General features: G+C 39.6%; 1 protein-coding gene across 1 annotated transcript in view; it reads left to right on the top strand.

Annotated features, from left to right (window-relative positions):
* The window catches only part of pdia5 (protein disulfide isomerase family A, member 5), a 183,710-nt gene that overhangs the window by 163,242 nt on the left and 3,287 nt on the right, over positions 1-17,181 (top strand). Inside the window, exon 16 of the mRNA XM_030125714.1 lies at positions 15,490-15,624. Within this exon, the coding sequence (XP_029981574.1) occupies positions 15,490-15,624 (135 nt within the window). The remainder of the gene's footprint in view (positions 1-15,489; positions 15,625-17,181) is intronic.

Below are 17,181 nucleotides of genomic sequence, written 5' to 3' on the forward strand. Positions count from 1 at the left end.
AATCCAATCCTCTAAGGTAGGCAGAATCAGGCTTAATCAGGGGTGGCCAATCCTGGACCTCGAGGGCCGGTATCCTCCATGTTTTAAATGTATCCCTCTTCCAACACACCTGATTCAAATGATAAGCCTTTCATCAGGCTTTGTAGAAGCCTGATAATGACCGTCAGGTGTGCTGGAAGAGGGAAACATCTAAAATATGTAGGATACTGGCCCTCAAGGACCAGGATTGGACACCCCTGGGCTTAACCATCGCCTTGTAATTGCTGTCTTACTTGCCACCAAGAGTGATTGCAGCAGCTCTCCTTCTTTTAACAAAAGAAACATGACCCAGGTACAGAGTGTCAAAACTCAAGATGCACTCTTGAATTTAAAATAAAGATACTAATTACATTTACATTAAAACTGCACAAGCATGCACTTAATTTTGTGGCTATGTTGTTCTGGTCAACAGTTTATTGTTTGCTTTCCGACGCAAACTCCCTGATACATTCTCATATCAGTTGCCTACACTGATGAATTCCCCATTGACGGCGAGCATCAGTGGGTTGTCTATGCAGGGTGGTCATTGGCTTAATGTATAAAATCATCCCACCCAAAACCCTCCCATGGATGCTTAGTGTCTCTGGGGATGAATGGGTCAGTAGGCGGGCCAGGACGCTGGACTTTGGACATTGGATTGGATGAACTGTTCCAAAGAGTAGGTGTTGGTCTGAAAGGCTAAACCCATTTTTACTGACAATGTTGAAACATACTGACATCGGAGTACGTTGGAGTTCAGTCCCATTTGGATATCAGTGGAAGAGAGGACAAAGTGCCGTGACTAGATCGGCTGAAGAGAAAAAGGGTCTAGTCATACATTTGCAAGTGTGTGTTGCTGTGGTTTTATGGTATAGATCAGGGGTTTTCAAAGTGTGTATGTGCTTATAAACAAATTTTAACATCTGTGTATATTTTTAACTTTTTTTTGCACAATTTAATATCTTTATGTGTTTTAACATCTTTTTAAATACATTTTAACATCTTTGTGTGTTTTTAACGTTTCAAACTTCGGTGCTTAGTTTCAATATGACGCCGGAGTTTACATGGTCGCATACTGTCGATAGCTAGCACCTCTTTGCAAATAACACACTTTGGCAGCGGAGCATCATCAGCACCAATACATGAAAAGCCAAACTTTAAATAATCATGGTCATACTTCCTCTGTTTTCTGTTTGTCCCCAGACTCTGGGTCCTCTCCCACTTTTCACATGAGGTACTACAAATTGATGCATTTTGCCTCTCACTCCCCATGTGCTGTAGTTAGCTATAGAGGGTATGCACATACGTCACTTCCCTCCCAGGCCACGCCCCTCTAAGTCAGACTGAGTGGCAAAAACCAACCAGCTCAACATGACGGAGTATAGCAGTAAACACAGCGAGACCGGGAAAATGTGAAATATGAAATTAAATGAAGGACAACTGGACTGGACATGGATCCGTACGAGCTACCAAAGAACAAGTGGCCCACGACGAACACTGACAAATCGTGCAAATTTTTACCTGAAACAAATATACATGGTTTCATCATCACTGATGACCAGGAGTTAAAACTAGGCAGAGAACCAGCTGATCCAAAGTGCATTTACAGTAGACCGTGTACTGACCCCAATGAATATATGCATGATCTACTGGTACTGAGGATATTTACATCTAGTTCATATCAAGTAATTTATACAACACAGATACTACTGCTTTGGATGAGCAGGGTATGGCATTATTCTTGTAATATTATGGCTTTATTGTCGGAGTATGACGACTTTAATCTTATAAACGAATGACAGTTTTGTTAAATTATAAGGGTTTTTTTTGTATAACTACAACTTTATTCTCATAACATTGTGATTCTTTTTGTATTCGACGTACCATAAAATTATGGGTTTTATATCAATATTTTATGTCTTCATACTCATAGTGGCCAGTGTTTTTATTTTCTTATGTGGCCCTAATACTTGGTCGTAGCTTTATTCTCCAGTTCCCCTGTATTTGAAAAACTGGGTTAACCTCAGTTTAAGTTAGTTTACAAATCATGTAGGAGCACAATGTTCAGAATCACAAAATGAAGACAAAAACCATGAAAAATCTGATCATGAAGCCAAGAGGTTTACTAAGAAGTAATGTTAGCCAAAACAATACATCATTTAAGGTCTGATTTTACCCGAAAATACACCATAAATTAATGCTACCTGACACGAAACGGGGTCCAGAAATCTAGGTTTGGTTTCCTGGATCCATCTACTTCTCTTTTCTTTTTCTTTCGGTGTCTGTAAAATGATAGCTTCGACTGCTTTTCAAACCTGTTCATACAATACAAGCACAACAGCTTTTCCCCATTTTTTATTAAATATTGTTCTTCAGTTTAGACAGTATTGAAGCCAACATTGTCACTCATCTCCCTCTTTCTGCCACTCAGTGGGCAGAACCGCGGTGACTTCCGCTAGCGGTGACGTCACGTGCATACCCTCTATAGGGATGTAACAATTACCGGTATAATGATAAACCATGGTAAAATTTCCGACGGTTAGTATTACCGTTTAAATTCTAATTATTATGATAACCGTGTTCTGTTACCGCACTTTGAAAATCACTGTGATGCTGCACATTTCCTGGACAAGCAGCGGCACTCCAGGCATGCATATGCAGTTTGTAATGTTTGGCCTCTGAAAACATGGTGGAACGCACCTGCATGGACAGAGCTCCAGAGTTTGGGGATAATGGGCACCCGAAAGGACCCAGTCCGTCCAATTGCGCGCACACGGACCTGGTTAGTACGAGTGCGGACCCGGTCCGTCCAAGTAAGCAAGCGCACGGACCCGGTCAGTACGAGCGCACGCACGGACTGGGTCCACGCTAGATAACCCCTCCGCAGCCCCCACAGCTTCAGATCCTCACCCAGCAGAGAAACTCTCTCAGTATAGTTACTCAGGACAAACTCGAGCCAGTTGAAATGGGCCCAAGCCAGTGAACTTGAACTGTACAAAGACATGTGATATGTGTAAAAACCAAAGGAGGGGACTTCCTGCTCCGTCTCAATCGGCCTGAAATCACCCCCCGAATTGAAAATTTCAACTCGTAAACTTATACAGCAGAGGTGAGCGGGGGCAAGTCTCAGAGAGGCCAAAAGAGTTTGAAAAGGTGACCGATCTGGAAAGCAGGTCCAGAAGAAAAAATATTCGGATGTATTGTGACAACTTGGGTAGTTGCACCAAATACACACACACCCCCGTAACATGCCTGTTAGCCTCCATAACCACCCCTGAAATCGTCATCACATCCGCGTCGTCACCTCATGCGCCCGAAGTTGGTGGCAGTTTTTAAATACCCCCCCATATCCACATTCCGTGTGGACGAGTCGGCACGTAGTTGGAAGCGTTGGAGCTACAGCTCATAGAATTAATATAGTACGGTAGTTAATCCCGTCACAACGTCCGCTGAATCTGTCATACCTCTTACCAACTCCTTTCATCTTCATCCGTTCACCCTTTGGCTCGTCACCTCCATCCCATTGCAGCAAAGACAGTCTCCCTCACTTACCAGCAATCCAGCAGCAAACCCCGGACTGGATTACGACCGACTGGACTGGACTAAATGACAGACTGACTGACTGCGACCGGACATTGGAGCGGTGTGAGTACTTGAATTTTTTTTTTTGCTCTCTTTTTTTTTTTTTAATCTGGAATTGAACTGTGCTCTTGTCTTTTTTACTACCGAACTGAAATGAACTTAATCTTTTTTTTTCTTTTAGAAAAACTAAAAACCCATAGTGGAATTTTTTGTTTAAATGGACTGAACTGTTTTGTTTTTTTTTTTTGTTACTTTCTTATTTTCAAAAGACTGATAAATGGTGGAAAATTTAAGTTTGGATTTTTGCTTGGTTGGCAGATTTTGTTGAGTTTGGACTTTGGGGGGGCAACTGTGGGTTTGAATTTGTGTGTGTTTCTATATAATCACTGTTTAATACATGATTTTGAATTTTAAATGGTTTAAAGGTGTGCTTTCTTTTTTTTGTCATTTAATGTGTAGGGTGTGAGTTTAATTAAAACTCACATCCTTTGTGGTGTTTGAGTGATAACAGACAAAAACTAAATAACTGACTGAAATTAAATGACTGATGTAACATCTAAAATGTCAGGAGAGAGACCTGGCTGGCACCCCTAAAAATCAATACAATAAAATAATATAAAATAAATAAATTAAAGCTCAAACTCAAACTGTCACAGTATGGTGTGCCTGAAGACACCGAGGGCGACTCGATGATCCAGTTTGTGGAAAGTTTACTGACCACGAAGCTTCCCTTGCCTGAAGGTATGTCCCTTAAAATCCAGTGGGCCCATAGAGCTTTGGCCCAGAAGCTGGGACCCGACACTACCCTACGATCCATTGTTATAAATTTCCTCCAGTTTGACGCTAAACAAACTCTCCTTAAACTAGCTTGGAAAACGAAAATCCTTGTTCATAACAAGCAGGTCTTTTTCGACCACGACTATGCCTATGATGTAATGGAGAAGCGCAGATCTTATAGAGGAATTAAAAAAGCACTCAAAGAGCAGGGTATCTGCTTCCAAACTCCGTACATGAGGATCCGGATCCACTGGAGCACCGGCCCACGGACCTACGAGGATGCACAGGCAGCCGCACTGGAGCTGAAGGCGTGGGGGATTCCTGTAAACATGACCAGAGAGGAGCCGGGTTCCAACATGGAGGAGCTGATACTGAATGCATTCCCATGGCAACAGGCAGACCTGGCTGGCAGACCAGGACAAATGGAGACGCGAGTGAGAGACAAGCTTCAGGAGTTCAGGAGGGCATCCAACCACTAAACGTCAGGTTTTCACACTATAAAATAACCGAATACACTGGACATAACAAGGTAACGGTGTTATTCTATCCTCTCATTTAAAAGTTGTGCAAGAAACTGATTGAGAAAGAGCGTTGTGACTTTATGTTGGACATATCTAGTGGTTGTGGGATGTACGTGCTGGTCAGTCACTCCACCACTAGGGAGGGCCCCATCCACTCGGGGGTTTCAACCCTCTACCAACAGGGACTTCAGAGGGGTAATGACTCCTCTAAACTGGGAAGTCTATGTATCTGTTCTAATGTTTTTGGATGTTTGTTATTGTTCTACTTTACAAACAGGGGAGATTCGTTTGTCCATTTTCATTATGAGCAATATATACTCACAAAGTTCATTACTGCATGTATACAATATTCCGTTCAAATGCAACCATTGGGTGATCAACAAAATATGGTAAAGTTAATTTCACTAAACGTTAATGGGCTTCTTAGCTCAATCAAACAGACTAGACTTCTTACAAAATTGAAGAGAGAGAATATAGACATAGCATTCTTGCAAGAAACCCATATGACTGGTAAAGAGCACGAGAAACTTAAAAGACGAGGATTTAAATATGTGTTTGCTTCATCAAATGGTTTAAATCATACAAGAGGGGTTGTCATACTGATCTCTGGAAGAATAGTATATGAACATATATTTACTGCTAGTGATACAGAAGGTAGATTCATAATGATAAAAGGGAGAGGTAATGGGAATTTATTAACCTTTTATAATGTATATATCCCCCCGAGATCAAAACCCGATTTTTATATACAGATATTAGATAGAATGGTAACAGAAGCCCAAGGGACTCTCATATGCGGAGGAGATTTCAACATCACCTTAAACCACCGCCTTGACTCTTCAGGAACAAGAATATCTCAAACTCAGAAAACAACCAGGAAAATAAACTCAATGATGCTGGAATTAGGACTAATTGACGTCTGGAGACAGCTGTACCCATCAAACAGAGACTATACTGTTTTTTTCATCTCCACACTCAGCATATTCAAGAATCGATTATTTTCTAATGTTTGGTACAGATTTCGGTAAAGTGCAACACTGCCATATTGGAACAATGGATTTTTCTGATCACTGCCCTTTGTATCTATCCTTAATAACTACATATAGGCAGAAACATACCCACTGGAGGTTCAACTCTAGTATACTGAACAGATATAGAATTGAACAGTTTTCAAAAGAAATATCAAACTACCTAGAATTTAATGATAATGGGGAGGTGTCTCCACCCATCGTTTCAGATGCCTGTAAAGCAGTTATGAGAGGTCAAGTGATTGCTGTAACATCATTTTGTAAGAAACAAAGAATGGAAAAACTCAACCGCCTGCAATATGACTTAGAAAAATTAGAATCTAAACACAAAGACTCAAGAGATCCCAAAATGAAATGACAAGCAAAAGAAATCAAATTGAGGAAATACAAAGACAAGAAATTCAGAAGAAATTGGTATATACTAAACAAAATTACTATGAAGGTGGTAGCAAGTATACAAAATTATTGTCCTATAAATTACGAAAACAACAGGCAGATAACACAATATATAAGGTAAGAGACCCTGAATCCAAGGAGATTTACCATCAAATGGAGGACATTAAAGAATGCTTTAAGAAATACTACGAAAATCTATATTCACAACCTCATATCAATAATGACCAGAAAATGGAGACACTATTCGAATCATTAAAATTACCAACCCTTACTGAAGACCAAAATAAAAGATTAATTTCACAAATAACAAAAGAGGAAATTCTATCAGCTATAAATTGGTTAAAAAACAATAAGTCCCCAGGAGCCGATGGATTTACTGCAGAGTGGTACAAAAATCTAAAAGATGCTCTGATACCTATTTTGCTAAAAACATTCAATTGGGTTCTGACTAAGGGGGAAATTCCCGAGTCATGGAACGAAGCAATTATATCAGTAATACCTAAGGGTGGCATGGATAAACTAGATTGTGCAAACTATAGACCAGGGGTCACCAACCTTTTCTCTTCTGTGGGCTACTTTTACCTAATGAAGCTGCCGGAGGGCTACTCTAATTTAGCAACATTTATTTACATAGCTATTTTTCATACATACACATATTTTGTATCATACGTTTGTAACATTGTGCTCTTCATTTATTTTATTTATTCATATATCTTTGTTTTAACATTTACAATACTTAAAAAGTGTTAATATGAAACTATTATTTTACTTTAATTAAGAAAATCAAAAGTAGAAAAAAACAGATACAAGCATTTGCTGCTGTATTCCTAAATATTTTAATACTATGTCAAAAATTATGAAATGGAACAATCCTGCATATTTTTATAGAATTACTAAAAACAAATAATACACACCTGTATGTGCATTTTTAATACTCTGAAATTGTGAAAAGGAACGTTGTCACTCACACAATAAAACTTCACCAGCAGGTTTTGCTGTATTTCTGAAGGATTTGACCTTTTCTAAATTCACATATGCTGACAAAACATATTAATTAAAACCAGAACTTTGTGCACATAAATCCACCACCCCTGTCACTTCTACAGCCATCACACTGGAGTCAAACGCAGAGGCACCTGTTCAGGTCCGACTCCAGCTGTCTGAGCGCATGCGCACATAGTGTACATATGTTTGTGCTTGTCCAGGATGTGAACCACTTTACTGATGCCTCTGTTGAAGCGCTGGCCTTGGTCAGTTTAGTGAACATGGACTGTTGTTTTTGGACTTTAGTTTTCAGCTCTTTTACCTTTTCTTCACGGAGGCTGATTCCCACCGGAGAACCTCCAGAAAAGTTGCTGTGAACTTTGGTGAAATTCTGCTCCACGTTGCATCTTTTACTGACTTCCAGAACGCGCCGCAGATCAGACACACACACTCGTCTTTCACATTTGTCAAACAGAAGTCCATGCCTCATCGTTGGTGAAAATAACTCCCTGACTATATTTGGCCGACATCGTTGCGGGGCTAAACCCACTACCTGCCTGGCATCTGGCTCATCCTGGGCCCCGCCCCTCTCCAATGACAGGCAGCAAACCAGCGCTAAAGTTTGATTGACAGCTAGTTTCATCTCGGGAGGGGGACACTTGTAATTTTGATTGGGTGGAAATTTAGACCTGTTCTACCAAATGACGAATCAACTTTGTGTTCTTATATTAGTGACCACTGGCGAACCAAGATCGCGAGCAACGTGTTGGAGAACCCTGAACTAGTTCTATTTTTAGAACAGGCCTGCGGGCAACTCGCGTGGTCCCTGCGGGCGACCTGGTGCCCGCGGGAACCGTGTTGGTGACCCCTGCTATAGACCAATTAGTGTTTTGAACCTTGATTATAAATTGTTTACTTTGATTATTGCTAAAAGACTTGAAAAATTTTTGCCAATTTGGATCAAACAGGATTTATTTCATCTCATCAGACACATGATAACATTAGAAGATCTTTACATATTATCAGACATGTAAATCTAAATAAAATACCAGCTATGTTGATAAGCTTAGATGCACAAAAAGCCTTTGATTCAGTCAGATGGAAATTCTTATTTAAAGCTATGGAAAATTTTGGATTCAGCAAAGTAATTATCAAGACCATAGAGGCTTTATATAATAAGCCATTAGCAAAACTGAAAATAAATGGTGAGCTAACTGGCTCATTTGGGCTCGAGAGATCTACAAGACAGGGTTGCCCATTAAGTCCACTTTTATTTGCAATTTTTATTGAGCCTCTGGCACAGTGGATAAGACAGAACAACATGATCAAAGGTATAAAAATGGCAGCGGGAGAACAGAAGCTGGCTTTGTTTGCGGACGATGTCCTCATATCGAGCCCAACAAATTCACTACCTGAGCTGATGTCTGTACTGAGGGAATTCAGGTCATACTCAGGCTATAAACTAAATGAACAAAAAACCCAGGTCATTAATATTCATTACAACCCCCCTCAGTATCTTCGTTTAAAATATTAGTTAGACTGGGACAAAAAATTTGTCAAATATTTGGGAATCATTTTGCCAACTGATGTAACTAAATTAGAAGAAATGAACTACGGCCCTCTGAAAAAGGGAATTATTTTCGACATTAACAGATGGAATTTAATCCCTTATCTAAATATAAGTTCACGCACCGACTCAATTAGAATGAATGTTTTACCAATACTTCTGTATCTACACTATATTGCCAAAAGTATTTGCTCACCTGCCTTGACTCGCATATGAATTTAAGTGACATCCCATTCCTAGTTTATGGGATTCAATATGACGTGGGTCACTCCTTTGCAGCTATAACAGCTTCAACTCTTCTGGGACGGCTGTCCACAAGGTTTTAGGAGTGTGTTCATGGGAATTTTTGACCATTCTTCCAGAAGCGCATTTGTGAGGTCACACACTGATGTTGGACGAGAAGGCCTGGCTCTCAGTCTCCGCTCTAATTCATCCCAAAGGTGTTCTGTGGGGTTGAGGTCAAGACTCTGTGCAGGCCAGTCCAGTTCATCCACACCAGACTCTGTCATCCATGTCTTTATGGACCTTGCTTTGTGCACTGGTGCACAGTCATGTTGGAAGAGGAAGGGGCCAGCTCCAAACTGTTACCACAAAGTTGGGAGCATGGAATTGTCCAAAATGTCTTGGTATGCTGAAGCATTCACAGTTCCTTTCACTGGAACTAAGGGGCCAAGCCCAGCTCCTGAAAAACAACCCCACATCATAATCCCCCCTACACCAAACTTTACAATGGCACAATGCGGTCCTACAGGTATCGTTCTCCTGGCGACCGCCAAACCCAGACCCGTCCATCAGATTGCCAGATGGAGAAGCACGATTGGTCACTCCAGAGAACGCACCTCCACTGCTGTAGAGTCCAGTGGCGGCGTGCTTTACGCCACTGCATCAGGCACTTTGCATTGCACTTGGTGATGTATGGCTTGGATGCAGCTGCTCAGCCATGGAAACCCATTCCATGAAACTCTCTGTGCACTGTTCTTGAGCTAATCTGAAGGCCACATGAAGTTTGGAGGTCTGTAGCGATTGGCTCTGCAGAAAGTTGGCGACCTCTTCACACTATGCACCTCAGCATCCGCTGACCCTGCTCCGTCAGTTTACGTGGCCTACCCCTTGGTGGCTGAGTTGCTGTCATTCCCAAACACTTCCACTTTCTTATAATACAGCTGACAGTTGACTGTGGAATATTTAGGAGCAAGGAAATTCTTTCACAAATGTTTGTAAAAGCAGTCTGCATGCCTAGGTGCTTGATCTTATACACCTGTGGCCATGGAAGTGATTGGAACACCTGATTCTGATTATTTGGATGGGTGAACAAATACTTTTGGCAATATAGTGTATTTCAGTCAGTGCCTATAGAAAAACCAGAACACTACTTTTCAGAGTGGGACAAAATTATTTCACAATTTATTTGGGTTGGAAAAAAGCCAAGAGTAAGATATAAACTCTTGCAACTAGCTAAAGAGAGAGGGGGGTTGGCCCTTCCATGCTTAGTGGACTATTATAGAGCTGCTCAATTGAGACCATTGATTGGCTGGTGAAAGCCCAACTACAGATCTAGATGGAAAGAGATAGAGAACACAATGGGGAAGGGACTACCAATTAATACATTTATAGGAGACCTCTCATTGAGCACCCATCTGACGGACTCTGACAACCCATATATAATATGCTCATTAAAGACATAGAAGGGACTAATTAAAAAATATCAAATGGAGGGGAGGACTCAGATTTTAAAGTGGTTTGCTTATGATCCGGAATTCTTACCCAGTAAATATGACTTGAGGTTCAGAGGTTGGACTGCAAATGGTCTTACAACGTGCTCTACACTCCGAAGAAAAGGTACAATGTTAACCTTCCAGAACCTTAAGGACAATTATAATCTACAAAATCAGGACCATTTTGGTATCTACAAATCAGAGACTATATTAGGAAAAAAAATTTAAAGATCATACAACGACTGGAGATGAAATTCTGGATATTTTCCAAAAAGCCTATATCGATGGTACCTACCAAAAGATTATTTCTAGACTATTCCGAGCTCTCCAGAATATAAAGGGAGACCATACTCTGGACATCAAATTGAGATGGGAATCAGAGGGCAACCTCACGATAACAATGGATGAATGGGACAGAATCTGTAGACAACAATGGACAACAAGAAGCTCCCCCTCCTGGAGGGAATACAGCTGGAAGAACTTGACTCAATTCTTTTGTACCCCAGTACAGAAAGCTAAGTACTCTGACCAGTCTGCATGCTGGAGGTCCTGTGGAAGTATGGTGGCAAACCACTTCCATATCTTCTGGGATTGTCCCTCGGTGATTCCATTTTGGAGATGTGTCCATGGCCTCTTGGAGGCAGTTCTTAAGTTTAAAATTTGTTTTGACTTTAAGACCATGTATCTCAATGATTTAGAAGAACTCAAGTGTACTAAGAGTGATAAATGGTTATTGAGATTACTCTTAGTGGCAAGCAAGAAGTCGCTGACTAGAAAATGGCTGAAAAGAGACATACCCTCTATAAATGACTGGATTGATGTAGTGTACAATATATATGTCATGGAGAGAATCACATTTAATTTAAGATGTAAAACTGATATTTTTACTGAAAATTGGTCAAAGTGGCTCACTTATATTGTAACTGTGAGACCGGACTTTGTATAATTTCAAAGGATCCTCAAACTTTACTGTAAAGGGAAAAAAATAATATGGGTACACAAGTATACTGATGCATGTGTGTGATGTATGTATATGTGGACAAGATGCTACTCTAAGGCTGGACTCTACCCCCCTGTTGTTTGTTTGTTCTGTATTGTTTTGTTAGTGTAATTATTTGTGTTGTTTGTTTGTTTTTTCTCTCAAAAACAAAATAAAAAGTAAATTTAAAACAAAAAAAAAAAAAGGAGAGGAGAGGAGAGGAGAGGAGAGGAGAGGAGAGGAGAGGAGAGGAGAGGAGAGGAGAGGAGAGGAGAGGAGAGGAGAGGAGAGGAGAGGAGGCTTTATGAACTGAAGGAAATTCAACACTAAATCCAATGACTGAACTCCAGAGGAACTGAACCATATGACACTGTTGGGATTGGTCTGTCACTGACCAGGACTGAACCACTGACCAGTCTGGATCAGATCACCCTAACATGTTTTAAAATCCTCATTCTTTCAGAATATTTACATTTGTTCATTAAACAGTTCAGGAAAATATGATTGTGTTTCACTTTGTTTGTGTGTGTACAATAGTGTATATGTGTGACATTGTGAATGATTTGATCTGGAAAACGGTCAAACCAGCTCCACTATGACCTGTCCAACTACTTTTTTTCTACTCAAAAAACCACTAAGGAATCCATAGGAGACTTGATAAGGAATTGGATTGGTAAACAGAATCCACAATAGCATTGATATTGATAAAAATCCTATTAATTTCCACCCCTGGTGCACATATCTTTATGACCATAAGGTGCTATCTTTAATGCACATTTGTATGTTTGATGTTGACATGTTAATATTTTAATGTTTCTGCCACAGAAAGTACATTGTGTGTGTTATTTATTTGTTTTTGTTTTTGTTTTGTTTTTTCAAAATACAACTTGGTTGCGTTATTTCAGTGTGTATATAAGTAGTTTTTGAACATTTGAACACATTACAACAATACCTCGATAATAATGATAACCGTGATAATTTTGGTCACAATAACCGTGATATGAAATTTTCATATCATTACATCCCTAGTTAGCTAACCAGATGTTTACACTTTTTTCTTCTTTATTCAGGTTTATTTTTTCTCACGCCGTGCCTCCCCTGAAGTCCTCTGGCACCCCCCACTTTGAAAACCGCTGGTCTAGATGAAGCAGAACAGCCTCAATTAAACATTCCTTTTATTTTTAATTGCATTGCTATAATACAACAAGTTTTATGATGGAGCCGTAAGATGAGCTTCCCCTGTTTTAAAAACCAGCAGCCACCACTGAGAAGAACTGATGGGTTTTTAGTGGCCATAGGTTTAATGTCAACATCACTGTGACCTCCCAAACACAGGTCCTTGGTTGTAAGTTAGGATTCCATGATGCAAAGATGATGCTTGGTTTGTTTGTCTCCATGACCGCCCTATAGCTGTATGCCGAACTGCCCAGGTGCGTGAAGAATAACCTGACTTCCTTGCAGTGTAGTCAGCTAAATATGTGCAGACCTTTAGTTTTTAGGGGTTGAATACTTCAGTCTTGCTGAATACACAGCTGGTGGCAAATTTATGAAATCTTCTTAATGTAGAAGCACGGACTAAGTTTGGTACACCTGATTAAGAGAGCTACGAGAAGAATATCCCTTTGTCGGCTTCTTTTTGCTTGTATGTTGCTGATGCAGCTGATACCCGTCAACAATACGATCAACTTAAAACATGCTCACAAAGAGCCTCAGTATCCAAGTATTTGTACTTGTTTAACTGAAAACAACAAGAGGTGTGTGTATTTTATAATTAGGACAAGGAGTTTTGAATGGGGCGTCACAGCGGGCTGCGCACAGAGAGCATCTAATATGTTTTCCTTCCGCAGCAGATGTGTCATTTCCACATCGAGCACGAGCAGACAGATGGATGGCGAGCTGTTATTTGATGGTGACAAGTTCAGCGTGCAGCGCTCAGCACCCAGAGAGAGGGTGACATTTCAGCTTCTCCAAAAGGACACGCTGAGTGAGCTACGTATCAGTGCGGCAGCATTTACGCCTCATTGGGGCAGCTTGTCACTAATCGATGCAACATAAATCTCGCCTGTTGTTTTTATGTAGGAGTGTTTGTTGTTGGGGGGGCTTTCTCCACCTCCCACCCAAATGGTCCAACTCAAGCAGTGCATCAGTCATTTTTCTGTGTAACCTGCAACTAAGTATCTGAATTTGGACAAGGGGAGTACAGTGAAGTCGCCCCGAGCCAGAGTGATGTAACAACTCACTATAAATTTTTACAGATGATAAATACTATTTTATTCATTCTATTGTAATAAACTTTGTGTATAGTTTTTACAGTATTGACCCACAATTATAATGAAGTTTATTAGACTGAATATACAGTGAAAGGTTTAGAGACACGGAAACAATGAACAATTAAACTGCGACAGTAAAAATGCCAGGTGTGAATTAAAATCATTGCTTTTTGAATCAAGATAATAACGCAAAGAACTATAATATTGGAATGTAATCCTAATCACATATAAAACTGTCCCCGGAGAAAGTTAAGAGGCATGACTGTGGTTCTTGCCTGAACCTTTTCGAACACATAAAACGTGCATGATTCATGAGAGCTGACTGTATATAAAAACTGGACGAAGCAACCGTGACATCACCCAATAGTTCGCTGTTGTCAGAGCAGAGCTGCTTTCCTATAGCGCTTTAAGTCGCCCTCGTTGACCTTCGTTGACCCTGACACCATCTTCACCAGGTCCTCCAAGATCCATTTTGGAGTTATTTGAGCCATGTTTAAACTGATGTAGTTTAGATTGTGTTTCAGACACATGTAAAATACAGAGACTAGATCTTCCTTTTCAGATGAAGCTTAAAGGGATCATATTTTGCAAAACCCACTTTTATTAATCTTTGGTTCATTTATTTGTGTATTTGGTACCTAATAGTTCCAAAAGTTTGAATTTGAACCCTCCAGGTGCTGAAAAGCTATTTTTATATTAATTTTGGCAAAAATCGAGTGGATTTCTACAACCCATTTTAATTCCTGCTTAATTTGTTACGTCACAACATGTGCACATATAAGGTCAAGACTTCCGACGAACATTTCTCCGAGTATGACAAAAATTGTTTGTCAGCAGCAGCTGTTGTAGTCCATAGTGAAAATATGTCCAAACTTCGAGCCGATTACCTAAAATGTTCAGTTGTTGGGGGTGGGGTGTGATGTGGCTCGTGTGCATTTAAAGGGCCAGCGCTCCAAATGACCTTTCTGGTGTCATTACTCAGAAATAGGGTTGAAGATGGACCTGTGGAGTTGAATTAATGAAGAATTCAGACCCAAGCATAGCATTTACAGTTTATGTAGACCACAGGGGAATGTTTTAAAATGCATAATTCCATTTAAAAAAGCAAAATATTACTCCTTTAATAAAATGCACATAAGATTTACAGTTCGTAGCCTAACCTAACCCTAATCCTATCCTTAAGTGTAGGTTTCCACAAAAGAATGGATGTCGTTTGCCTCATAGCATAATTGCCTTAGTCATATTTTTGACCAAATTGTGATTTCTGCATAAAATGAAGCAGTAGTGTTAGGAGAGGGAAGTTATGCGGATTTCAGCATTTGGCCAAAAGTATGACTTAGGCAATTATGCTACGAGGCTAACAATATTATTTAAGTGTCATTCTAAGTCTCTGAGCAGTTGCAGGTAAACAGCGATGGTCATTTAGTGCAAGACAATATGTCTTTGTTTAGGTTCTTTGTTGGTGGCCATAGAAGACCAACAAAGAAAATGAATAACTTTGACAAGATAGTTCTTTAATGAATATGAAATGTTAACATGGCAGAACAAATAATAGACGGCTAAACATGATAAAACCCCAGCTCAGTCACGTAGTTCTAGAAGGGTTGTTTTTCCACAGCACACTGAAGGACATTCATTGTGCTTTTCTTCAGATTGTGTACGCAGCTGTGGACTGTACAAAAGGACAAAATCACGATCTCTGTAAACAAGAAGGAGTGGAGGGCTACCCAACCTTCAACTACTACAACTATGGCAAGTTCATGGAAAAATACAACGGGGATCGTGGGGTAAGTGGTACTCTCATCTGCTTTCATACCAATATATCACAAACTGAATGGTATAAACAGCAGCAGCAGAGCAGTTTTAATTATGCTACAGAGCTGCTGTTTTTTTGTTTGTTCGGGGTTTTTTTTTATATTTTGTGCATTTTTACATATATATATTTATACAATAATATAAATATGTAACTCTGTACAGGTTAAATCTCAATATTTGACCATAGTTGTACAGTTGTCATTATGGCTTTGTCTTTGGTGTTTTAAAGGGGCTATATATAGTATATCTACTTTAACCCTCTGGTATCCAGGTGAGCCTATTATGTACACTTTACACTTCATGTTACAAAAGTTCATATTATTTTTCACAATTTGCATTAGGTTAGAATTCAAAAGTCATTCATTTTTGCATCATTTTTAAAATTCTGGCCAGCAACTGAAATTTGCACATTGAAAACAGAAAATTACAACACTAGCACCTATCTCTAAAGCGTGCCAGAAATGCATATATAAATCAATATATTATATTTAATAGCTTGATTTATAGGTGTGCATTTTAGGCACGGCCGCTGACAGTTGCTAGTACTTTAGAACATTTGACCTAGTGCAAAAAATAATTATGCATATTAACCAATGTTGCTGTTAGCTGTTAGTTGCTGCAAAAAAATAAAATAAAATAATAATAATATTTTTATGTAGTATATTGGGGGGAAAAAAAGTTTTGTGTCAAAAAGTATGGACTTCTGTTACGGCACAACACTCGGCGTGGACCCAAATGCAACAAGACTCTTTAGTTCAGTGGTCTAAGGAATTTATTTAACAAAAATTCAAAAGTACAAAAATGGATGAACTACAAGAGGAAGCACAACGTGCTCTACAATAAACCTAAAAACTCTAATGAACTAAAAGAGGAAGTACAAAGTAGTCTATATAAAACTAAAAAGCCTGAGGCAAATAACACATGGAACTAGCTTCAAGATATAAGATACTTAACATGGGGAGGTCTTCACAAGAAAACAGAAACGATGCACTGACCAGAGACAAAGGGAGCAAGGAGAATATATAAGGGAGGCAGGGATCACAAACAAGTGTGGACAATTACAGGAGGAACACCAGGTGAAGGCAATGATGCAATTAGGAAAGACAGAGACAAGACTGACAGAGTGCAGACAAAACAGGAAGGCAACCACCATCACCAAAATAAAACAGGAAGGGACAAAAACCCAAAACTAAATCAACATAAACGTTGACGTATGACAGCTGTTTACATTACAAGCATGGCATTTAAAGGGTTTGAAAAATATGAAAATTACTGTGTATTTGGTATTTTTGTTTATGGTTCAAGTTAATTAAATATAAAAAAATGTAAAAGAGTTAAAAACAAAGTGTATGAAAAAAGATTTGACTTTATTCCGTGACTGCGCCTATTCTGCACACTTGGTGGTTAGGAAGGGCCTTTCTGGGCGGGAAACCAGAGGGTTAAAATACTAAAAATAAACTTAAAAGTATCATTAGTGTTCAGAATGAGCTCTGAAATTCTGCCAAAGATACCAATGTTTCAGACTGTAG

Source organism: Sphaeramia orbicularis, chromosome 21 (genome assembly GCF_902148855.1).
Source record: "Sphaeramia orbicularis chromosome 21, fSphaOr1.1, whole genome shotgun sequence".
In the NCBI taxonomy this organism is placed as follows: domain Eukaryota; kingdom Metazoa; phylum Chordata; class Actinopteri; order Kurtiformes; family Apogonidae; genus Sphaeramia; species Sphaeramia orbicularis.